The 26337-nt window shown below is 41.4% G+C and overlaps 1 protein-coding gene across 2 annotated transcripts in view; it reads right to left on the bottom strand.

The window, feature by feature from the left end:
• Nucleotides 1–1828: 1828 nt before the first annotated feature.
• The window catches only part of NSF (N-ethylmaleimide sensitive factor, vesicle fusing ATPase), a 71190-nt gene continuing 46681 nt past the window's right edge, over nt 1829–26337 (bottom strand). For both annotated transcript variants that reach the window (XM_026076195.1, XM_026076193.1), the window contains 7 exons: nt 25367–25500; nt 23151–23217; nt 22908–22987; nt 14720–14854; nt 13794–13907; nt 3935–3990; nt 1829–3374 (listed from right to left, as the gene is read on the bottom strand). In XM_026076195.1, the coding sequence (XP_025931980.1) occupies nt 3359–3374; nt 3935–3990; nt 13794–13907; nt 14720–14854; nt 22908–22987; nt 23151–23217; nt 25367–25500 (602 nt within the window). In that variant the 3' untranslated portion in view covers nt 1829–3358. The remainder of the gene's footprint in view (nt 3375–3934; nt 3991–13793; nt 13908–14719; nt 14855–22907; nt 22988–23150; nt 23218–25366; nt 25501–26337) is intronic.

Here is a 26337-nt window from a genome sequence, read left to right as displayed (position 1 = left end):
CTATTTAAAAGTATATATTAAATCCTGTGTCTGGAAAGACTCCAAGTACCTGACTTTAAAAAAAATCCCTTTCATTTTTTGTTTTTTAATCAAGAAAAGGTATTTAATATTAAATAGAACATTTATTGCCTTGTAATTATTTTACTGTAGCCAGGTATTCTAGCACTGAATGGAAGATCTTTTTCCATCAATCTGCTGTATCCAAAGTTTTGTATAAAGTTGTAGAGGTTGATGTTTTTTTATTTTATATTCAGAAAATTTCTCTTTTTATAAGCATTATTTATTATACAATGTATATACTTGAGTTAACTAAGATTATATATTATATAAATATATATATTTGGAGAAAAATCTATTTCAACTTGCATTTTTTTGTGGTAAGTCATTAAAGAGAAGGTAAAAAACCCAAAAATATGCACTTGCCAGCTTGTGTGGTTTGCCTTTTTAAGGTCATTTGARTTCAGTGCTGAAGGACATCTACGGGAGCAGTGGTGCTTCATCCAGTTACTTAGGCAGAGAGAAAGTCATGTGAACGCAAGACAAGGATGGTAACATGAAGTCAATATATGAGATTTTACAGCAAAAAGCTAAGATTTTGATTTTATGGAGTGCAATATTGCAGTGTACACACATTGCTAAATTACTAAGTTCTCCCCCTACAAAAGTACTTACGTGCTATCACAGAATCACCTTTTGATTGTTTGGACAAACTGAGACCCAAATTTTCTCRCTTAAAGACATCTCTTATCCATGAATAATTCTCTGGGTTGTTCCTGCAGCCTCTCCCATACATTAATGATGGTTTTAAGCACACACAATTTCCCACAGCACTGGCCTAAAACGGAGCCAGATGCAGGGTAAAAAAATCATTCTGTATTCCCTGTACCCCAATTTATASACAGAACAATTGTATTTGCCTTTTTGTACAGCACTGCTTGAAACATCACATTGCTTATGCCTTACTACTTCCTAGCTCTGTTTCACTGCACCATGCTGGACATAGCACACTTCTGCCAGAGTGTCATCTCCTCCTGGAGGGCAGCAGTGACGCCTTCAAAGTTACGCGAACACAAATATTGTTTGGCTAGCAATCCAGATGACTGACAGCTCTGCCCTCATGGGGCTTTTTGTGCCTAGCATAAGCTTAGGAGCATATTGTCCTTTGGAAGCTATCTGCATGTCTGTCCAACATCCCATTGCCTTCTCCACCCGCCCCAAAACCCAACAACATTTTCAAACTTACTYGACTTTGGCCAACAATTCAATTTACAAGAGAGTTACATTTCTGTAATGTTCAGGAAAAAGCAGCAACAGGATAAAGGAAAGAAGGGGAGGAGRAATTTGTCCATTATCGTTTAAAGCAATATAAAACCGCTCTTGCCAAGGCATGGTGTCTTAGAGGAAATGTGATGGAAAGGAGCTGAGAGGGGTCATTCTCTTCTGCCATCTCCCACCTGCAGTAAACCCAATGGATGGAAAGTCACAGAATAGGGTGGAATGGGTGGGATGTCACACTAGTCAGTTTGTTCTGGTCTTCCAACTTGGCCTTCCCAAAGAGTGATACGTTACACACACACCCCCGCATCTCCAGGATTTCCCCAGCATTGCAGGGTCCAAGAAACTMTGGAATGGAGGGGACCAGAGCTCTTCTCAGCCAACTCCTTTAGGACTACCTGTATTCAAGCTATCCATGCTCAGGTCCAAACAGCTTAGCATCCTTCTGGCTTTCAGCAGCCTGGGAAGCACTTGGCTATCTTCATGCCACACAGCAGCACTCAATACATACACGTCTGCTCAACTACCCCCAAAGACACAGCTGTCTCCCAGATCATCACAAGTAGTTGTGCTTTTTATTGAATCCATTGATGTGCAATTAAGCCAGATATTTATTCATCAATATAGCTCTGGACAAAGACACAATAAGGTTTACATCATTTACTCTGAAAAATAAGTTAACGTGTGCTGTTGTCACTAGGACTAGCAGAGGAAAGAAAAGAACAAATAAAGTCACAAGATCATACACAAAATGAAAGGGAGTAATAACCACTGGGACTCGCAATGTTATCACAATACAACAGCACTGCCAAAGGAAAAGAAACCAGAGTGGAGTGGTTAAAATACTCTGATTGCTGTAAGTATGCAAAATAAGGACTAGAGAACCTTCACCTTCAGGCCTAAAGAATGTAAAGCACCCTCCTTCCCTGGGAACATCTCTTTCGGTACAAAGCTGCTAGTCCTTACAGCGTGTCTAGTCAAGTTTAGGAAGCTACACTGACTAAAATCTCATAAATGGCTTTGATTTTTTGCCCCACCAAATTGAGGTATGTTCTATGAACCTTATTAAACAGGTGGAGCCATTGAAACAGAGGGGAGTTTTCTCATGCAGTCATCAGCAACAGCATCTCATTGATGTGAGATGACTATTGGGCAACGACCATGTAGCAAAGTTTGATACATTCCTTTACTTCAGTGCAAAACCATGGCAATGTACATCTCACGGATGCCTGAGAGCGTAGCTTCCTCTCTCTCTCAAAGGAGGAATTTCAACCTTTGGTAACATGGCAGAAAAATGCAATATAATCAACCTCGCTAATGCCAAAACTACCTTCTACATTGCACTCGTGAAGAGCTTTCAGGTTGGAACCAGCATCTCTCACACCTGTTTTTGAATTAACAACAAGTTCTGAAGCCTTAAATACTGGATTTGAAAGTTTCCTCTACTCTGATCAACATATTTCTCTGCCTTCTTCCTATCACTAAAGCCATTAGCCAGTCTCTCCCCCATCAGGCCACAAAATACCTGGGCATTAAAAAAAAAAAAAAAAGGGTATTAGCATCTAGAAAATTCTAGATTATTGTGGTCACTGTCTTTAGGTTATCTGCCTGGCTCAATAATTATGTTCAGTGAGGCACATGACAACATAACTGAACAAGAAGGTGTTCATCAGATCCGAATAATACAGAATAGTACTTTAAATACGACTTCACCAAGGACTATCAGGTTTTATTAGAAGTCAGGTTTTCTTTCCTATCATAGCAACTGGATGCTGGACACAAGTGAGCATTAGCTTCAAAACTTACATTTCCCCCATGCTAAAATCAAATGAGAACATAGCCTTGCCTGCACAGAGACAGAAGCACAGTGTTCTAGAAGACACTTCCACATGACATCAGAATATTAAAGACAAAGGATAAAGATACTGTATTGCACTAAACATGCAAATTCCACATTGGGTTCTTGGAAACAGGGAAGCATTTCACTTTGTCCAGTGTGTTGAACACAGAAGAGTAAAGATCCCAGTGTATATTCTCCAGATTGGTCACTTTTCCAGCTGTCGATCTTGCACTTGGTCCATCTTCAGTCTAGGGAACTCCTGCAAAAGAAGCCAAATCCATCAAGACAGCACAAACATGTATAAAAGCATCAAGCATTTACATGTAGCCAGGACAGTGTTGCAGACTTCCCCAGGACAGGTACTGCCCTACATGTATTAGAAAGCCATTTTCTAGGAGATATCACAGTCAAGACTGGGCCTAACTATTTCCTGTGATATCTACAGGGGAAAGAGTGGGACAGCCTTTACTCAGACAGGAGAAATACAAGAAACTGAAGTTCCAGATTTTAGATAAACAGCTAGTCAACTCTAGTAGAACCTCTTCTGATTTACTTTAGTTAAACAAAGTAGAACTGTGGTCCAATATCTCATTTAAATTTTAAAAGGCACAGGTAAATGAAGAAAGCAGAGAAGTCAGGAATGCCAGTTCTCAAAAAGTCTTCAGGACCCCTCGCCTCTAAAAACTGGAGTATAAGGAGAACTGATCTGATACAGTTCTTCATATACAGGAGGGCAGTTTCCCCTCAAAGGGAAGTAGCTGCCTTGTTTCTGAGTCCAGAAGAGAATTTTGAACAACCCTTTAAAATAAAAGTACTTACGTTCCTTCTTCTCTCAGAAGAGCCAGGAATTTTTTCACCCGATACTCGGGATCCATCTACATACCAGACAAAACAGATCTCCATTAACACGTGATGCAATCTCCCAAATAGCACAATAGTAAAACGAAGCCACAGCCACAAAGCTAGCTGGAAAAATGTGCATGTTTGCTTTGCCCATGTTTCAGCCTAGTCAGAGATAGGCCTGCTTGTCCAGAAGGTAGGCAGCTAACTAGTGCAGACACAGCACCACACCAAGACACAAAGCTTAGTAGCACAAGCATGGTGTGTCACATAGCCACAAGACAAGCCAACTTGGAAATACACACAATCATTTCTATCAGATATTTCTGTTTTAATGGCAAACCTCACACTAGCTTCATCCCACAGTGCCCCTTCTAGCTTGGATCTGCACAAACTAGTCCCACTCTGTGCCTGCTTCTCCCTGGCCCTTTCCAGAGCTGGGACAGCCTAAATTGTATAGTCAGGAGCAGAAGGGACTCAAGATCCCCCCATTTTTCCTTTCTGTTCCTTCCCCCTTGCATGCTCTAGATGCCAGCAGCAAAGTGCCAGAGGAGAGGAGGTGTACATGGTGGGTTAGCATGTTAGGGAGAGTCGAACCACTGTACAAGGATTCCAGAACTTCAGTACCAACTTTGGCTGTAGCTCTGTCAACCAGGAACATCCCTCCTAACGATCAGTCCTGCCTTCCCCTCAACTGTAAGATACAGACAACAGAGAAGTGAGAACAAGGGCTCCTAAGGAAACACACCCAGGCTGCCACCAGAAGCCACAAGATTTAAATGCATCAGTCCTTCGTGTTTGTGCTTGGGCTTGTTGAGCATTTGTACTGTGAAAGACTCGAGGCAAACTGCCATCACTACACCAAGGTACAAAGAGCTGAAAAAACATGGACCAGACCTGAGGAATGGTGGGTTTTTTGTTTTGTTTTTAAACATGAAATAGGAATGAAGACTCTACTCCGAAATCCCTCCTTCACAAAGGTCAGGATACTATGAGTTTGAGTTATAAACATTTGGTAACTGGGAACTGCTGGTTCTGAGAAGATCTTTGCATTGTATTGCAAGAGTTTGTTTGACCAGAAAGCTCTGTCTTCTGTTTATTCTGTAACCTTCAGCAAGGCCTGGTATCTTTAATACACTGCCCAAAACACAGTAGGCTATTTCCAAAAATGTTCAGTAAATGGTACTACAAACTTGACAGGTTACAAGCTTCCAAGCTCTACCACCTATTTGGGAATAAATAGGCAAGTGCTCTACTAAAAGGGAGAACTGGAACTTATCCTGGGCAAAACAAAAACCATTTCACCACGTGCCCTGGCCTCCCTCCAAAGAGGCAGAACAGGGGCTTGTGAACTCCTCTATCATATGCTTGATAATCCTAAAAGAAATCTTCCAACTCCAGATGTAAAGAATCTATATATTTAAAGCCATGACCACTGCAATCAAGGACAGCACAAAGGTCTTTAAAAGTAACTTGGAAGAAAAGAAACCCTAAAAACAGTAGTGTTACTAATGATGTAGGCAGGGAAGAAATAGTCAGTGAGCATTTCTGCTATGTGCTAAGAAATACCTCAAAATTGTAATTTCCTATCACTGTGAAATAGGTCAGCAAGGCCGATAGCTCAATACCAACTACTGAACTGTTTTTAGTTCAGAAAAAATAATTTGTTGAAACAAGATGATTTAAAGGAACTTACCAAGGATCACTGAGCTACTAAGTTGGGTTTTAAATGTGCAAAGTAATATTCATAATGTTCAGGATCCCAGCAGAACAGAAAGGCTACTTTACCACCTAAAGCAGTGTTTGAAATGCGTAATACACAGGTACTAAGAGAGGGATCATTGCGCCATGTCACAGGAGACCAGAAAGTTTCCTGTTTGCAGTATCCCTCTAGTCCATCTCTTCTCCCTAGTTTCTGCTGTTCAGTACATGGCTTATAAGGGGAAAGCACATCTGTCACTATTTCACTTCTCTCACTTCTATCAGAAAGGCTGAAGTCAACTGGGATATGAATATGAGCACATGGGCCACACACCCTTAACACTGGTTACTGGTAAGTTACCCTTCTTTGGGGGAATCCACAGCGGCAATCCAACACCGAATGACTAAGCAGTTAGAYTATGACCCTCACCTGACAAAGGGTCTCAGATCCTCTTTGTCCAATGACTCTGGTCTGACCACAGGGCTGACCCCGATTTGAGCAGAAGATTGGACTAACGACATCCCAAGGTCTCTTCCAACTTCATTTATTCTATGATAAATGACAACTGTACCACTTCTCTTCTGACTTTGTGGATGTGATGGGAACAGCTAGTACTTGGTCAAGGTGCGAACACAACTCCAAGTGGCCACATAAACAAAGTGTCATTTAGTGATGTAGTGCAGGCTAGATAAGTGGGCACTGCAGYGGATTGAAAACTGGCTAAACTGCTAGGCTGAAAGGGTTGTGATCAGCAGCACAAAGTCCAGCTGGAGGCCAGTCACTAGTGGTGTACCCTAAGGGTCGATCCTGGGGCCAATACTGTTTGACCTCTTCATTAAGSACCTGGATGATGGGACTAAATGCACCCTCAGCAAGTCTGCAGATGATATGAAAYTGGGAGGAGTAGCTGATACACCAAAGGGTTGGCTGCTCTTCAGAGGCCCCTTGGCAGGCTGCAGAAAAGAGCAGACAGCAACCTCAWGAAGCTCAACAAAGGGAAAYGCCAAGTCCTGCACCCAGGGAGGAATAACCCCAGGCACCACTACATGCTGTGGACCAATCAGCTGAAAAACAGCTTTGCAGAGAAGGACCTGGAGGTCCTGGGGGACACAGAGTTGAACAAGGGCCACCAATGCACYCTTGTGGCAAAGGTGGCCAACAGCATCCAGGGCTGCTTTAGGAAGAGCATTGCCAGCAGGTTGAAGGAGGTAATCCTTCCCATCTATTCAGCACTGGTGAGACACACATCTGGAGTACTGTGCCCAATACTGGGCTCCCCAGTGCAAGAAAGACAGGCACCTGCTGGAGCAAGTCCAGTGAAAGGCCACAAAGATGTTTAAGGGACTGGAGGACCTCTCATATGAGGAGAGGCTGAGAGAGTTGGGACTGTTTAGCCAGGAGAAGAGAAGACTCCAAGGGGATTTTATCRATGTGTATAGATACCTGATGGGAGGGAGTAAAAAGGGCAGAGGGAGACTCTTCTTGGTGGTATCCAGTGAAAGGACAAGAGGTAATGGGCACAAATTGAGATACAGGAAATTTCATTTCAACAACAACAACAAAAAAACTTTACGGTGAGGGTGGTGGAACACTGGTACAGGTCRGGTTGCCCAAAGAGGTTGTGGAATCACCATCCTTGYAGATATTCAAAACCCCACTGGCCACSGTCCTGAGCAACCTACTCTMGTTGACTCTGCTTTGAGCAGGGGGGTTGGACTAGGTGATCTCCAGAGGTCCCTTCCAACCTCASTGAATCTTTGTTTCTGTGTCAAGGATGCACAGCACTGCTGTTGATGGCAGATGATACTTTGGCCACTACCAGATGTTCTATCTTTCCTGTTGCACAACAGGTCTGCATGCCACCAGAAATCACTTGGAAAGATGCTGCAYACAAATAGCAAGACCCTATGTTTCCACCAAGAGACCTAACTACCGTCCAGAAAAGCCTGGGTCCATAAAGGTAAGAGGAAAGACCTCACCTAAAGAAGAGTATATGAAAGCCATATTCAACCCTSAAAGTATAAAGCTTCAGGAGAATTGCTCAAACATCTAAAGACAGATCTCTCCTACCTTACCCAAAACATTCAGGGAAAAGTCTGAAGTCCAGCTATCTGTTGAGTAAGAACATATGCAGATGGCTGGCCACAATGGCCCAAATCTCCCTCACTTCTGATGACAAAATAACCATGACATATGCCCACTTCATAGATGTCAGAGGGGTTCAGAGTGCAGGAGCTCAGAGACCCGCCAAGGAACACTTTAACACCAAATTTGAGTCCCATGCTAAGAAACTGGTTCATGTGAAACATGGTTCACGTGTATGTCCAAATCAATCATTTCAGAAATCTATGGACAGTGTAGGAACACAGAGATCTGATCAAATGGCTGACTGATGCAAGATAAGATATCAGATAGATTTCTACAGAACTAAGGCAAAGCCTTACATCCTTCTATTTTAAGAGGTCTCAGAGAAAATGAGGTCAAATGATACTGAAGATGGAAAGAACATTATGCTGAAAATCAGGTTCAGTTAGCAGAGTATATGTATTCAGCACCTTCCTGCTCTCAGCGAGACTCACCCAAAGATCAGGTCACAGTCTACCCCAGAGAACCAGATACCACCCACACTGTGAGACAGAGTCAGGAGCTGGATGAAGTCCTCAATGCGACTCCCGGACACAAGGTTCAGAAGTGACCAAAAGCTCAAATTATACAGACAACCAAACCAAGCCTGGTAACCAAAGTTGCCAAGGCCAAGTAGAAGCAAAAAGAATTACCAGTGTTCCATCTCTCTGCACATTGAAGAAAGTCCACAAAAGAAAGGGATTTGAGAAAAAAGACATAATACAGCTCACCTTTGACCACGAGGAGAGAAGTACCTCTGAAAGGGATCCCTGACCTTCTGAAATAAGACCTATAGCATTTTTTTGATAATGGCAGCAAACAAGTCCACTCTGAAAGGACTTCTTGAGAGGAGTAACTCAAGAGGCAGCCTATCAAGTCCTCAGATTTGACTTCTCACCTGTGATCCAGACTCACAGGCAGATTATCTGTGAGAAAGCTAGAAGAGGTGGGCAAATGAACTGCCAAGAAGTGCACCTTGCTGGCAACACTCCACAACCAAGCTTCATTCCTTCCTATCGGAGCTGGAAAGGCCTGGTTCCTCTCAAATGTTGAGGTAGTAGAGATGTCTGTTATCACCTATGCATACAATTTCTGAAGATGGTCTGAATTCAACACTGACCCTGCTTTGAGCAGGAGGCTAGACTAGATGACATCTTGAGGTCCCTTTCATCYAGAATGACTGTGTGATTCTAAGACATGAAGTATTCTGCAAAYGAGGCAAACTAGAGAAAGGAACCTTTGATGGTGGGAGGAACAGCAACTCACTACATGAATAGCAGCACTCTGTACAGAACCACAGCCTCAAGGTCAAAGACAAAATCTGTATGAGCAYAGCAAGCGTTCATGCTGCCAGATATCCCAATGCCAACAGTGTATTCACAAAACTGTGAGTGCAGAGTCAAGACTCTTTTTACGGAGGCCACAAAAACAGCCAAGTTACTAATTTAAGAGAGAACCTTTCACAACTCAGATTGACCCAAGAAATCCTGAACACTGAGAAGGAAGCAAGGCATGSCTTCTGGCCATTTACAAGAACTCCAAGGTTGGTAGAAAGAGCGTCTCATGCAGAACAGTCAGAGGGCCTGGCTCATTCTGAGATTACTTATCTCAGTGACTGGCACAGGAATCAAGAGTATGATCCACCAGCAAAGAAGAGAGTCCAGCTGCCAGAACCTTAGGAAACTTCAGCAAACCATGGAAAAGTGAAATGAACACTCAAAACTCATCACAATCTGGAAATGGCAGCAAAAGGACCGATTAGATAGTTCTGTTGGAATAAAACATGACCTGAKATTGAGATATACAAACTAATCTCTTCTTTTCATTGCTAGAAAATGTGTGCTAAGGCTACCAGCTGAAACTCAAAGTTGTCAATGCTGGCATTCCATTTTCCAAATCAAAGATGCTGCCTCCTGGCCTCTTTTCACTTGGACACATGAAAGCAGCTATAGTTATAATAGTTTGTCCATAACCTGTCCTCATACAGTTTCTACAGACTCTTTGGGAGTAATAGCATCTATCTGCAGACAAAAGATCTTGTGTAAAAGACTAAAGCAGGAAGCCGAAAGGCAAAAAAGAGGCATACTCGATCAAATAGCTTATCCAAAATGCAGAAACAAAAGTTGATCAGTTCTGAACAGAGCAGAAGATGGTGTCAATAGAGTGCAAAGGGGAAGCAGGTTCAGGACTGCTGAACAGATCTAGTGACCTGTGACAGAAGAAATGCAGTTCCTATCAAGCTGGACGAAAGGTTTTCTTAAAGAACAGAGTGGAGACTGGCTCTGTGACACAGCTCAGGCAGGTGGTTAAAAATGGCTACTTCTTTCTAGGTAATGCAGTATCCCCAGGAAGTGCCTAGCTGCCTGGGAGTCCTTGGAAAAAAGGAAACTGGAGGGACTTCATTAATCTTCAGTTCAGAGGAGGGGAGATCTTCCACCAAGACCATATCCTTGGGCAGTACAGTACTTCTGTAAACCTGTCATTAAATCCTAACTGTCTTAGTAAGTACAAGTATAGTGTTTGGTAYGAGATAATAAAATAAATATTATATGATGATCTTTCAAAATAAGTTCCCAYGTATGTTAAAATACATTACATACAGTAGCTTAGATTAACAGCTTTATTTATGATAAACAGAAGTTATTGGATCAGAAAATATTGGAGATGAAAAAKGGGGCTTTCTGGAAAGTTGTCTGGMTTAGCCTCCAAGAAGAAGAGAACAGACAATTAAATCCAAGATCAACAAGCTAGGCAGGCAAGAAACTGCAGAAGGAACCAGTCTGCTAGCTATGGAACAAGAAGGCTCAGAAATACAGCAGCATCCCAGGTTAGGGGTGCAGTGTAGACCAGGGTGAAGCTTGAATGGCACCCAATAATACTGYGAGGTGGTCCATGTACTGCAACCAAGCATAGTTCAAAACTAAACTTTTCTAGAATCATATGGCAGATGAGTATATCTATTCCTCAAACACTTCTTTTGAACAGGAACATAACATCATTCCATAATTCACAGTGTAAACAGGATGACCAAAGTACTTGACACTAAATGTGAGCAGTTCAACATTAAAGAATGCCAGGAATACCAATAAACATGGTTTAATGGAAATTAAGCTGTCAAAAAGYATGGGTTTACAAGGTTGGTAAACAACGTAACAAAGCAACCCAAGATACCACAGCAATGCAGTGGCTCAGGGTACCCCATGAAAGGATTTTGATATTGAGGTTGGTTCAGCAAGACTTATTCTAAGACAAACGGAAAGTGATTTGATCAGCTTAAAAAYATCTACATGTAGAAAAGACTTCCCTACACAGGTTTCACTAATCTAGTAAAAAAAACAGACACAGCTAGGTTCAGTGACTGCAGAGAAAGAAACTAGGTGTGCATTTTTGACAAAGAATTAACTTACTATGAGATCTAATTACCTCAATTTTAAGAAACAATGTCCATCACTTGGAATTCTTAAGGGATTTGAGATTTCTGATCAAATTTCCTTCTGAAAGCTGTGCTCTAGCTCAGTTGAAAAAAGGAACAGATCTTGGACTCTCTCTCATTTGGTGAAATTCTACTTTCTGGTAAAGCAAGCCAAATCAAATATTATTGTGGTCTTTCAAGGCATTCAAATATGAAATGAGCCTGTACTGCTTTTTTGTATTTACAGCAGTTCAGTAGATGGAGACATGTAAACAACTCGGACCTCTTGCCACAGCTCGGACCTCTTGCAACAGAACTTCTTCACATTAAACTTCCATATGCCATTCACCTGATTTGGGTCCAATTGGAAAGTCAGCCTCATTTCAGTCCCCGGGAAGGTGATAGAGCGACTAATCTTGGATACTATRTCCAGGCACGTGAAGGAGAGGAAGGTGACTGGGAGCAGTCAGCACAGATTTATGAAGGGGAAATGGTGTTTAACTCACCTGATAGTCTTCTGTGATGAGATGACCAAATTAGTGGATGAGGGGAAAGCAGTGGATGTTGTATACCTTGACTTCAGTAAGTCTTTTTACACTGTCTCCTATAACATCCTTACAGGCAAGCTGATGAAGTACAGGCTAGATAAGTGGGCAGTGCAGTGGATTGAAAACTGGCTAAACTGCTAGGCTGAAAGGGTTGTGATCATCAAGGAGAGAGCTGGGACTGTTTAGCCAGGAGAAGAGAAGGCTCCAGGGGGCAGATCTTATCAATGTGTATCAATATCCAATAGGAGAGAATAAAGAAGACGGGGCGAGGTTCTTCTCAGCGGTGCCCAGTCACAGGATGAGAGGCAATGGGCACAAATTGAAACACAGGAAATTCCACTTGAACACTAGAAAACCTTTCTTCACTGTGAGGGTGCTTCAATATTGGAACAGGTTGCCCAGGGGGCTTGTGGAGTCTCCATCCTTGGAGATATTCAAAACCTGACCTGACACAGTGCTCTAGCACTAGCACTAGTCAGTCTGCTCTAGCTGACTCTGCTTGAGTAGCTGGGGTTGGACTAGATGATCTCCAGAGGTCCCTTCCAACCCCAGCCATTCTGTGATTCCATGAATTCAGTGTAATAACATTAGTTGCATTGCTACCAGCCATCCATATATAGTAGTGTAGACAGGTGATTATACTATTAGCAGTAACAACCCTTCATTTTGCGCTTCTCCAATTTGTGGAAAATGGCATGAACCAAGCCACAGCAGTGCCTGTCTTCTCACAGCTTGACCAGTCATGGACTTATCTACAAAACAGTTGTCTGGCTAAAAAAATGCACAAGATCAGCTTATGCGTCTAGACAGTCCAGGGCAGCATCCTGTGCGCTATGCTTGAAGATCCCCTAACTACAGCATTATAGGTGTGCAGCCATGGGACAATACTGTGAACAAGTCTGGGGCAAGTATTTCTACCCACAATCCAAATTCACAACTGCACATGATTTACATAGCCTTCACCTTCAGTTTTGAAAAGAACAAATACTTAATACGTAGGGTCAAAGCAGTAAAAGAAAATGTCCTGTGTCAGAAGAAGGAATCCATTGTCAAGGCTAAGTGAAATGGACTGCAACTGAGCCAGGCAGTCCCTGAAGGCCTGCGCCCCTTAAATACATTTAATACATGTGAGCAATGACTTACTGACTTGCCTGTAGGTATGGAATTAAAAGCCAAGGAAGAAGAGGAAAAAGTAATCTAGATAAATGACTTTATTCCCTGAGGTGACATCCAGTCAGAGCATATCCTTAGTCCTGTGCAAGTTTTAACAGAATTGTGAATAGTGAACAGAGGGATACATGACTTATATGCTGCTAAACTACATGCCTCTTAGCTTATGCTCAGCCTCTCCTAGGAAGATCTAAGGACAGTTCACTCAGCTGCACTAAATCCATTTGATGTGAAAAGAGAGTGTGTGTGGAGGGGGGGGGCCTCAGAAGGGCGCTGAAATGTCAGCCGTGGAGGATTAGGGCTGCATGCTACACCCTCTCATTTTTAGCATGCATATACTGTCGAGCACAAGCTTGATGGCTGGCTTGCAGGCATAGATGATGGGTGCGGGGGAGGGTTAAGAGCTACATATTTCTACCCTCTGCAATTATTTTCTTTAAAGTGCTGAAAGTGGAAAATAAAGAGAGGAGCAGCTGAACAGTCTGACAGATTTATCTTCTTCAGGGAAAGAGCACATACACCTGCACAGGCACCTTTTTCTTCAAAAAAAAAAAAAAAATCCTAAATGATCACTATCTGCAATCTTAACATGCTGTGTGTAGAGCAGAAATTTCATGAAAGGTAAATTAATCCAATCCCTCTAGTTGCCAGATGCTCTTCTCTGAAGTGCAGCTCTAAACAGCCTATAGGCACTGTGGTTTTTAAAGAGCTCTCCACCGACCAAGACCTGGCAATTTCTTTGTTTAGAAAATTTCTTCTTTTTTCAGTTAAACCTATTCAAAGGCTCCCACCACACAGTCAAAGCAAGAGTCTGCAGACAAGTGGGAGCCTCTAACACTGTTCTATTTACCCCAGTCCTTCCTGGATCAGAAAAGTTCTTACTTGTAATGACATTTCTATCAGCATCAGCAGCTTCTTGATACCAATCCAGACGGTCTTCCCTTTGACATTCTGTGCAATGGTGCTGCGTTCCTTGTCTTTGAAGTTACCCAGGAGCTGGGGGGGGGGAAATATATATATTTATATATCAGGAGACTGTCAGTAGGTGAAGTGCTACCTAACCCAGGGCAAAGGGAATGAGCAGCTAGCTCATTTTCTAGCTTAGAAAGACAGCTGATTTGTTGCAATATACCCAGACAAGGCAAAATACTTAGAGACTCTTTCACTGCATAATGTTTCTTGTCATAGCATCTCTAACCAGCTAGCTGCTGATTCAATCTTATGACCCATTCTAGGTTTTCTCCAGATTGAAGTCTAGAAGGAACATAGTGGCTTATCCAACAATACATTTTCAAATCTGTTGCAAAAGCTCCAAAATCTTTCGTGCTTTATTGATTTTATCATTGTGACAACTCTGAAAGGCTGCACAAAAGTTCTGCCTGTTAAGTTTATTTTAATGGCCTTTAATAGGTGCTACAAATTCCTCTGTGGCATAGCATAAGAAGTCATTTGGAGCATCAATTTATAAAGAACCTATAATCTCTCCAGTACCAAGCACTTTCATTTGATGTTGATCCAGCTAATGAGAGCTCAGCACCCTCCAGGCACATTTCAGTTTAAGTGCCCTAATTATAAAATTTTACCCACTTCCATGCCCTCTGAACTTTTCAATCCACTCCATGAACTTTTTCCCCAGATCTGTTGCTCTTATTTTTCCTTAATTTATCATATGACAAAGTAATTCAGGGAAGCCTCATAACTGCTGTTAGGTCATAAGTGAGACAGTGTTCCAAAATGCACATCTACTGCAAAATCATTCATTTTCAGTAAATTTTGAGTGTTTTTGTCATTCATTAACTTTTTCTCACCTCCAACGCCTCCATCAGCTGCTCTCCTGTTGCAATATTGGGCACATGAATAGTAGTGCTGAAAGCATTCAGCATTTCCATTTCCTGCAGTACATCTTTGCGACTGGTGGTTCCAATGATTAGAAGCTTGCGACCCTGTCCACACAACAGAAAAAGTGTCAAGGAAGGAAAAACAAAAGGAGAGGAACCAGACTTGGGAAGCTCCAGCTAACTAGAGAGAAAATGACCATTTAAAAATATCCCTTAAAATAAAACTAATAAGATTACACATCAATATTTGAGGTAGTCAACATCAATCATATGACACTAGGACCAGAAGTCAGAATAATAGCATCAAAGAGGCCAAAAATTATGGTGCACAAGAGACCCACCTGTACTCACGGCTTTCCTACCTTACCTTTTCTACTAAATTCACAGATAGCTGAAACATCATTAGATTTAAAAGCATAAACCAACTCTCACTCCAAAAACTGAATTACAGATGACTTCTCAAAGTAACACCCTCTTTTCAGAAATCCTGTGGGTATAGTGACACTCTCTGCCACTGTACAGACAGCTCCAATGGTTTTACAGCTCATGCTTTAAGAACAGAGGTAGCCATAAATTCGTAAGATTTCCCATTACCACTGTGGTTGTCCAAAAGGCTAGTAACAAGTCTGGCAACCTCCGAGTTCAAACCAACAGTGCACACACCAATTCTATAAATAATAGAGTTAGGGAGCAAAGAATGGAAAACATCAACTGCCAATTAAAAAAAAAAAAAAAAAATCAACTTTCACATGTCATTTCAATGCTATTCGAATTTTACCATTCAGTGTTCACACACTGACAAAGGCTGGCTGATGGAAGGATGTGGTGGGATTACAAGCCATGATCAGTCCCTTTTACAGTGCAGACCACGAGAAGCCCCCAGGTTGAGGAGCGGCCTGGCAGGCCCAGTATCCTACTCATTTGCTGTACAAGAGTTTTGCTGATGCTCAGCGACAAAGAACAAAGTTCTAGACTTCATCTTTGCAACACAAAACCTCAATTCATCATTGAAAAACACAAAACCTTCCCCACAGGGTATCCAGAATTAATTTTATGAATGCTTTGCATTCTCTAATGAAGAATGAAAACCTACTTAAACGTAATACATCTTTGATGAAGATGATGCATCTTCACAACCACACGACCTGTTTTTCCCTGGTTGTCATTCTGTTTCACTAACTTTATATTTGAACAGGTTACATTCCTGCTCTGAATGATGGACGATAAGAAAGCACCAGAAATGGTAACTAACCGAAGTGCTCGCTTCAGGTTTGTTTTTAGCCTAAGATAGCGCAAGGAAGTCACGTCTGGCAAGTTGAAACCAGAGCATGCCCCAGGTCATGAGCTTCACACAAAGGCATTGTCAGGGAAACACTGTGCTAACACTTCTGTATATTAATCACTGTCTACATCTCAGGAGGCACCACACTCAGGAGTTCAGGCACCTCTTAGAGAGGGCATCCTAAGAAACATACTGGGAAATTTAATGGGGAAAAGCAGCCAACTTGTGAACTGATGACAGTCAAAAACAGAAATGCCAGGTTTAAAAATGCAGGGCTGGGAAAATACTTTATAGCTAGACAAAACTCACCTGCTGATGGCACTCAGCAAGCAGAATAAGGTCTGAGTGTTTATCTGCATAAAGCATGATAAATACGATTATTCCGTAAACTGCTTCTTGTGCTATGTTCTATATGTCCACTGCTTTGGCATTGCGTATTATTCATTTTCTTTTTTTAGCAAGTCCAGGAAAATATTTTATTATTTTACAAGGTTGAGTCAAATTCAAGTAGCTAAAAAACATCCTGCATGCAAAGACGAAAAGAATTATGCACTCAGTGGAGAGTAAACGAATGGGATTTGGTCCTCACTCCTATAAGGAGCGCAAGTTGAAGAATTAGAGTGCAAGAAAGTCCCATCAGGCGCTCAGTTTCAGCTAAAGCACTTAACAGACTGAAAAGAATAAATGATGCTCAGCAACAGATAAGCTTTTTGCCTACACAAAGACAAAACTTCAGTTGTCTTCACTTCTGATGTTGGTAAAACAGACTTTAAACACAGGCTTGGAAGCTGTGTGAAATCAATCCTCCAAAGATACTAAAAGCCTCAGCTGCCCATGAACCACAGAAGTGTGATGCAGACGCTAGAGAGAGCCACTGACATTCGCTCTCAAGTTACCATCCAACGACAGGGTTAAAAGGTGCCTTCAACTTGCTAARATACAGTTGGGATAGCAGCATGCAGGATAGCAGAACTCATGCATGTTTAAAATCTTCCACAAGAGGAAAACAGAGAWGGAGACCATCAGCAGATCTGATGGAGACGGTTTCATCTTAATCCTGACTTMCTTTGCTTTTTGGTTGCTCTATTTCCCAGGTCATCAGTGTGCTTTTGTTCAATTTATCAATACTACTGATATATCTGATACTATATATGCTATAATAACTCAGTAAAAATTACAAGTCCTGTAAAGAGAAGGCATGCTATCTTATTGAAAAAATTGTAACAAGTCTGCATGCTGTTAGGCACCTTTGAACAATTTTCTCATTATACGGATAAGGAGACTGAAGGAAGTCAAAGACAGAACCAAGACCTCCAAATCACACACCATCCCTGTCCTGCAAGCACAAGTCTGTGTAAACTTCTACCACTAAGACTGATCTGCTCTACAAGCTACAACAGTGCCTTATTTCTTTTAAAAAAAAGTGTTTATTACTACTATGTGAAACCTACAGAACTCTCAAAATCCAGAAAAGGTTGTGTAATGAACAGTGTTAATAAGAGTTCAGCATGAACTAGGAGCATTTTATAAAAAAATGCTCTGCTGTGTTCCCAAAATACAGCTAACAGCATGGGCACAGTGCACGGCACAGCAGACACGACATCAATCGTGGGGAAACGGCTTGCAGACTAACTTTGTGAAGGACACTACCTGAACGACTTCTAAGTTGATGTAGTACATGTTTGATTATGATAAAAATGGAGACCAGTTCGTGGTTTCATCAGAGACTAAAAGGGCTCACCAGGAATTAGATATAAACAGTACAGAGATTTAATTTGTGAGATAGGTTTTACCTCTTTCTGACTTCAGGTGTCCATATACGAGCTCGTTGTCTAGACTTGCTTTTTAGTTAACGAAGCCCAGATGACAGTTATCTCCTCCCAAAGAAGCTGCCTACACTCCGGACTCACACAGCAAACTATGTTCTAAACAACTAGACTAGTTTTAGGCAACCAAACTGCTGACAGCCACATTTGGTCAGATGAACCCAAAACTTGCTGTAAATCAGGCCAGCAGACAATTACTATACACACAAAAATGACTCTAAAATGAGTTATTACCATTTAAGAAAGCCACCGGAATCRGTCATTGTGGCAAGTCCTCTGAAAATACAACCTCAGTGCTAAGCATCATGCAAAACAAACAATTYAGAAATTTTTAGAATGGGGAAAGAGTAAAACAGAAGTTATTATTCTACTGCATGAATCCAGGGTGCTCTCTYTTTAAGGATACTGTGCAATCCTAGTCATTGCAAACACAATTTCAAATACAAGACTCACCTAGAGAAATCGGAAGAGAGCAACGGGGACAGTCAGAAGTAGGGAATGACTTCCCTAAATAGACTCTTGGTAAATTGGTTGGGGGGTATCAGAGAAGTCTGTAAAGTCATAGATTGTGTAGAGTAGGTGCAGGTTAAAACTGCTGTTTCTCAGAATAAAAACTACAAAGCACGACACGAAATTATCAAGCATCAGRTTTAAACCAAATAAAATGATGCACGCTTCCACACAAAGTTAAGTTGAACTCATGCAGCACAACACCAAGAATGACAAAAGCTTAACAAGGTTCAAAATTAATAGGACAAATTAACAGAGGACAGATTCATCAGTAGTTTTTAGATATGACTATTTGGATCCACGCKCAAGATCCCAAACAACTGATGACTGAGAGAAAACTCATCAGAACAGATGGTTACATTGCAAAACATTGCTTAAAATTTTTAAGTGCTGAAMCCAAAATGCATGGATTTTTCCCTATTTTCTTCAAAAGAAGCTAGGCACTTCAGCACACTACCTTTAAACTTCACCCACTGGAAAATCAGTTACCATAAAATAAGCATAATCTCTGCTGTATCAATTACTAAAAGAAAATGAAGACATGTTAGGAGTCCCTTGTATTTTTAGAAGTTTCAGGCAACTTGCTCAGCAAAAAACAGGAAAACCTACCAATCAGAAATGTTTTGCCCCAGACAGTACCACAAAGGCATGAAAAGCCATCAAGCCAAACTGAAAAAGCTGACCTCATCCAACTACTCTGCAGTGACACACAGACACAGATGGATTCACCCTTCCCGTAAGATACACTGCTAAAGTGTCCCCATCTTCAGAAACCTTCACATTTTTTGCCTTTAATTTCTACAGCAGCCACTGGAAGGGCAACGTGCCATATGTGTTCAGCCCATAGAAGACCAAGATTCAAGCTGAACGTCCAAAAATCACCATTACCAAAGAGYGCCAATCAAGTAATACAGAACTTCAACAGCTTTAGAGAATTTGGTTTCAGACTCATCATGGAAGTTTTAGTGCTGGTTCTGCCATCAACAAGGATTAGATACAGGCATGCCACTTAAGCCTGGATTTATCCTGCCCGTTCTGAGACAATTAAAGTACCCCAGTTAGGAGCCCAAGCCCCCTCCATACTTATGGGGAGATACCCAGTAGAGAGGTGGGTAATTTGCTCCATTGCCTTCTAGAGGTGGGATAACCCTAGATTTCCCCCCTGCCTACTGCATTGAATTTATCTGAATAATGGATATAAACATGCAAGAACTGTGGAATTCAAAGATCAAAAGAAGAAGTAGTTTTAAATTACTACATTTGCAAGCATTTCTAGATTCTAACACAATATTCACCTCCTAATGGGCACCATGTTATTGACTCTGCTACACACAAATGAGGTCTCAACATGCAAACGGAGTCTCAGATTGCATAAATTCAGAAAAACTAACCAGCCCCAGGCAAGGGAAGCAGAGGGGAGCTCGAAGTATGCTATAGCCAAGTATGATGGAAGTGCCTCTGTTGGCTACCCAATGGCTGTTCACTCAACTCTGGTCCCTTATAAATTTTTAAGCAGACATTTTGGAGGTAACAACAATTCTTTGCATATAATGGGAGAAAATGCAGTTCTCCAGCTTTACAGGTGTAAATCTAAGGTCACTGTTAACTGGAGTTCTTCCCATTTCACACCAATGAAGTGGAATCAGGAATGCATGTGGGATTATATCAAACAAGGAGATTATTCCCCCCTCTCCCCCCGGTCAACTTTCATAAATCTGCAAATGCCTCCAGTGTCCCAGGGAGGAAAGGGGCTGGGGGCCTCTGGGAGCATTGGAAGGGCATCCACAAGAGAGTTCGAGAGCATCTCGCTAAGCCAGACATTTCATAACACTGCACAAATTGTACGTCCAGCTTAGCGCGGGGATGCTGCAATGGTCTTTCACCCTTTGAGCCAATTGTTAGCTTTTCACAGGAACCAGCAGGGAAGCACATGTGAAACCTCTGTGGGGCTGGTGAGCGTCTCCATGCCTTGTGTGACTCTGCATGTAGATGAAGCAGCTTCGGCTTTCGGAGCTGCTGCTGCTTAGTTCTCAGAGAAGTCCTTTTCTCCCGCTTGGCTCCCTGCTGCGACAGTCCTTTTCAGTCTTTCTATTCCCCCCCCCCAGTCTCTTCTCCTGCACAACACAGGGAAACTTGATTGAAATAAAGACCCAAGAGAACATGGTTTATTTTCTTCTCTTCAATCCATTTTAGAAAAGCTTTTTAATTGGTTTAAAAAAGATGCTAAACAAAACGCAATGTCTTTCAGTCTTCTTGAACTAGTAATAGATACCACTATTCAAGCATTGCTCAGAGGAACTAGGAATCATGAGCTGTGACTGGGAATTTAAAGCAAATTCAGAGATGTGTCTAGTTTCTTTAAAGTCTTATGTGTTTACTCCCAAACTTCTGCAAACGTACAAACAAGGCAGAAAACCCAGAAAACCAGGAGCTTGGAGTATTTGCACTTCCCACACCAAATTAAAGTAATACAGCTGCAGTAGGAAGAGTGGGAGTCTGGGAGGCAGTTTTCATGAGCCAATTTAACGGAGACATATAGCTCAAGGCATAATTAATAATATATCATCCCGCAAATGCTCCTCTTACATACCTACCCCACAGTAATCATAGGAAGCTGTTTGCACATTAAGTATACTCACTGCAAGTGCCGTGACAACACTGTGTGAATACATAATCCAGGCCACTGAGATGGGAGCAGCATAGCTGTACTGCTGAGACGCACGCTCCACTTCTCACTCACTCCTTGCTTGCAGTTTCAACTGCTTTGTGATTCCCGTTTCTAAACCTTTCAAATTAACTGCGTGGTTCACACTTGGGGCCATTTAGACTAACACRGGCCTATCCAATAGCAATGGAAAACAGATATTGTCTCCTCAGCAACTTGACTACAAATTTTCTCAGCGCTGGGACTTGTCTGGTACGAGCCAGGACTCTCCAGTTTTACAAGGAATGAACCTGAACYGTGACCTCAGTCTGGGGGAGATTTYGTTGTCACTTTGACCTCATGCAGCAGGTACATGAGTAGCGTCAGGACTACCTACATTTAAAGCATGTATTTGCATCTCAACTTACAACMAAAACTGAAACCAACCATCATTTTCCAAAAAAATTGCTCCCCAAGGGAACTAGTGATCTCACAGGGAACTCAGAAGAGCAACGATTAACCAGCAATCTTATCTTCCTCATGGGTTTCTCACTCTAACTTAAAACTCTAAGAGTCTTCATGCCCAGATTCAATCTCTTTCAGGGTAAAGGTTCACAGCAGAAAAGCCTTGGCCTTTTTCTTCATGAATCTTCTACTTTTACACATTTTTTTCCTTTTTAAATGAAAAAAATTCCCCCACATGTCATGATTGTCATAGGGAGCTGATAAGAAACAAATATGCTAGTCTGTGTCATAAGAACCCCATCATCAGAATTTCCCAGCCAGGTCAGACCAAAGGGTCCACCTAACCCAGTGTCCTAATTTCTACAGTAGCTGATAGTGGACACCTAGCAAAAAAATTTAACATCAATCAAACAGTGACATTTCCTAAGAAAATTCTCTCTCTCTCTCTCTCTCTCTCTCTCCCCCTCTTTCTCTCTACCCTCCAACAATTTATAGCTTAAGTCACCATAATATTGGCTGTCAACCCAAAGTCTTCCAGCCTCAAGGGCATTTCAAACATTGCAAAGTATGAATCTCTAGAAACATGCATAAACTTGGCAAATATCTGAGAGCTTCAAGTCCTGCATCCTGCTTTCACAGAGACTCGGGTGCCAACAAAGTGCAACATAATCTTGGAGGATGCAGTGAAAAAATGAACAACTTATGATATTAAGTTCCTTGGACTATTGAAGCAAATCATCATTTTCCCCTCCTGATTTATGGGAACAATCGTTTGCTGATATTTTGGAAATATCCAGCAAAAAATCAATGATTACATGAGATCATGACCACCAAAAATGGTTGCGCTGTTGCATACTGTCAGTCTCTCTGTTCTTATGTGATAGCAGAATCCAAGTTTTATATTAGAGGCTTCACACAGCATAGACAGTTCACTGGGAAAAGTCTTCATTCTCTCAGGTTGACAGTCACATGGGGAACTTCAGGGCCTGKGACTTTACAATTCAGTTCAAAGTTCTAGATTTGAAAGGTCTTTTCACCAAACTCTCTAATGAAAATAATTCTCATGCATATGTTACTCCATTTTCAGGATAGTAAAAGTTACAAAGAACTGAGTTCATCCAGGCTGTGTTTCCCTGCTTTTTCCTGAYACCAAGCTTCAAGGTTTTCCTGTTGGTATGTTTTTTATTCATGGAGACACTTTCAAAGACACAAGAGAATTCCAATGAACAACAGGAAGAATTGCAAAAAAGTCCCTCCCTGTTYGTCTTATTCAGTGCAAACTTCAGCAGCAGGCTAGGATTAACTKGACTGAATCAGAGACAGTAGCTCTAACACCACTGGCACCACAGCCGCTATCATCAAGACACAAAGCCCCCCAGTATCAAAATTATTATAGGAAYACAGCATCTTACTCCTCAATTACCTTCTTACCTGAGGGGGGGCCTTCTTTAGCAGTACAAGAAGGGCTTGCAACACCAGGTTAGAGAACCGTGGYCCAATTGGGACATAATCTGAAATGAAAAATGTACTTTAATATCCATTAAAATGATACACCTTTAAGCCACATAACTGTATCAAAAAGGAGTTCAAGGCTCCTGTAATAAATGCCTCCAGATGACTTCTAGTTTGCAATCCTATTGCACAGCCAACATAGCTCCCATCATCCTAACTCACCTAGAAGTCTCTCAATGTCATCCACTACGACACAGCTGAGCTGGGATTTGTATGCATCATCAAAGATCTAGAAAACAGCAAAATGACTCATTGTTAAATCTCAGAAGTAAAATTACAATAGTCATGACAAGGACTTGTTGACTCATTTTTAACTAAACTCAGCAGTAGTCAGAGAATAAACAGGGAATGAAAAAATCAGTACCAAGCGACTAGACTCTACCTGCATTTAATAAAACATGTCAACAGATTCAGAGCTCAGTTTTGTTCATTTACCCTAGACACATTGCAAAAAAGCCAGCTGCCTCTGTGTTCAATTGCAAGCAGTCGACAAAGCAAAGCAACGTTCCTCTGTTTTCTGGAGCTGGGGCAATACTAGAACACGCACACAACAAACCCACAATCACAATACAATYATGAAGATTTATATCCAAGTTGGTTATTCTTCGTAAGAGTGGACGGGAGGGAAAACAGACCTACTCAGGTACTGATTAAGCCTCCATATCACCCTTTATAGGGCAGCAAAGCAGTGCCCTGCAAACCTTTGGGTTTGGACAGTGAGTAGCACTAAAGACAGCAGTGGTATTGCAGGCCCACCTCCAGTGTACCCTGAATTCAAGCAAAGTCCAAAAGGCTCCTTTATGAATCTAAATGACAAATTGGGCTTCCAGCTATRAGCACACTGCTTCTCTTGGAAACTATGCAGTCTTGCAGTGAATTACCCCTTTGTTCTTAGGGTAACATATTTTGTTTACATGCCTAATTCAGTATAATTCGGCTACAAAAAGAACATAAGTGTCAGCTTGCTTCTGTAAATGACACTCCTTAAGATCTCCTTCCAGCTGACTACTTGAAATGATTTAAGAAGTTCAACTTCTCTGTAAATGTCTTAATTTTTTTTCTTATAACTTCTGTTTAACTAACCATTCCCCCCTCTAAACTGATTCTAGTTTCGTTCAGACAAGATCTGTTCTTGCCAAGTGCAAACCTAAGTCCTTTCTGCCTTCATCTTTGGAGTCAGAGCTCCAAACTTGCTAATTGCAGATCAGGTGTTTTGTTCCACTGTCAGTACTGATTATATATCAGAACCAACTGGGCAGGACCTTGAAATGTTCCCTTCCAGAGCTGATTGCTATGTGCTTACACTATCCTGAAACRGCATCCAGAGATTTCATTAAATCTCATCAGTTAGGACAAAAGAGCATTTTTTGAAGAAGACTGAGGGCAAAAGCTTGTGAGCTTTAAATTTTTATGTGCTACCTTCAGCAAGACCCTTGCCTTCCTTTGGGTCTATTCTGTCAGGCTCCCTGAAAACACTCAAAACAACTGTGGTCCTTTCTATCTAAAGAGCTTCCTTTAATCATTCAGTTCCTGGAAAACAATTATCAAAGCAGCTATTTAACTCAGCTGGAACCTGCTGGTAGCATCTTCCCAGACCAACAAAACAGTTGCCACTTCTTTGCTTTCTGTCCTGTTTAGCAGTACATAGCAGTAACCAGAACACTCTGCAWTCATTTATTAGCAGGCCGTTAATTAGGAAAACAACTCCCAAACATACCTAATAAACATCTCCATGTGAACATGTAAGGAATCACAAGGGACCACAAGCAGTACCAAAAAAATACAGATCAGTATTCCTGCATCTAGAATAACCTGTGATATTAGCAATTCTGCCGCAAAGCTTCATCTAAAAGGATTTTTATTGGATTAAACATAAATAGATGCTTGATACAGAATCTAATGTGTTTTGACATCACATTCAATTGACTTCACTCTTCCAGAATTATGCAGCACACTCATTGAGTGTTTGGGTGGACTAGTGCATTAYTACAGAAAGCGCTCAGAAGTTAGGGACACAGCTTTAATATGACACTGTTTTACACAAAGCGATATWTCAATTTACATTTTTCTACAAGATCCATGCAGTGATACACAGAGGGGTGGTTCTCAGTGAACAGCTGGTTTATTTAACGTTCACTGATCAGTGCATACTGGGTTTCCCAAAAGGATTCCTAAAGAAACTAAGCATCATGGGATAAGAGTCATGCACAGTATCAGTGCTATGACAACATTCACTCAGCTTTATAAACAAATGTATGTATAGGAATTTAGGACCTCAGACAGCAGAAGGCACAGCCACAAGGGAAATYCCCTTTTCAGTCCATCAGAGAACACGGAACTGGATTGTAATCAAACAAAGCAGTAGGACACTTAGGTACCTTCTTCATAGCTTGGCACTTGGCTGTTTCAGAAAATCCAATCATCTTATCAGGAGAACAGATTTTGATAAAGGGAAAGTTGGATTCTTCTGCTATCTTTGCTGCTAAGGCAGTCTTCCCACTGTGGGGGGGACCTGGAATAAAGGACAAACACAAGCAATAAACAAATGAGAATATAGGCCTGGTAAGACTCAGCATGAAAGATACTTTAAACATGCTTATAATCCCATTCACGGGGATCTGCATTTTGAAATGACTTTTTCTTCTGCTTGCAGAAGGCACAAACTAACTCATAGTTCAATGCAGCCCTCCAGATGAAGAAAATTAATGCAACTTATCTGAGTGCGTGCAGACTAATTTGCCAAGAAACTAATAAGAAAGATAATGTTAACACATTTTGCAGACTTGGCCACTGCTGAGAAATTAGTATCTGTCAGTATTTTGGAGAATCTTTTTTAAATAGGCTTATGCCCCCTCTGCATACGATTTCTAGAAGCATTGTGGTAAACAAGTCAACTGCATGAATGCCAAGTAAATATTGACAAACACACAATTTATAAATTGCCTAAAATCATACCACAATAATTCAAACAGAGACCAAAGATGCATCTTAATCTATACACCTAATGCAAAGGAACTCCGAGTGCAATAGGGTATCACATGCTAGCAATATATTGACCACAAACACAAAGAATTATTCAGGGAAGCTATTCAGGGTTTAATTTCAAAGCAATGGACTTCTAAGCAATGGTAGCAATCCGCATTTAGGGAATTCAGGAAAAGAAAGAAAGAAGGGATCAGTAAATAACAAATTCTACCCCAGTATCTATAGCACAGAAGTTTGAAATAGTTTCCTAGATTCTTTATAGTCAAAAATACTCTAGAGGGCAATCCACCTCCGTCTAACAGTGGACACCTGCACGTGGACAGATGAATTGTTGCACGGACTCAGTGAATTACCCTGATGAGCT

Source organism: Apteryx rowi, unplaced genomic scaffold (genome assembly GCF_003343035.1).
Source record: "Apteryx rowi isolate R43461 unplaced genomic scaffold, aptRow1 scaffold_428, whole genome shotgun sequence".
Lineage (NCBI taxonomy): Eukaryota > Metazoa > Chordata > Aves > Apterygiformes > Apterygidae > Apteryx > Apteryx rowi.
Note: the sequence above shows the minus strand (reverse complement) of the source record. Positions and strands in the feature narration are given on the sequence as shown.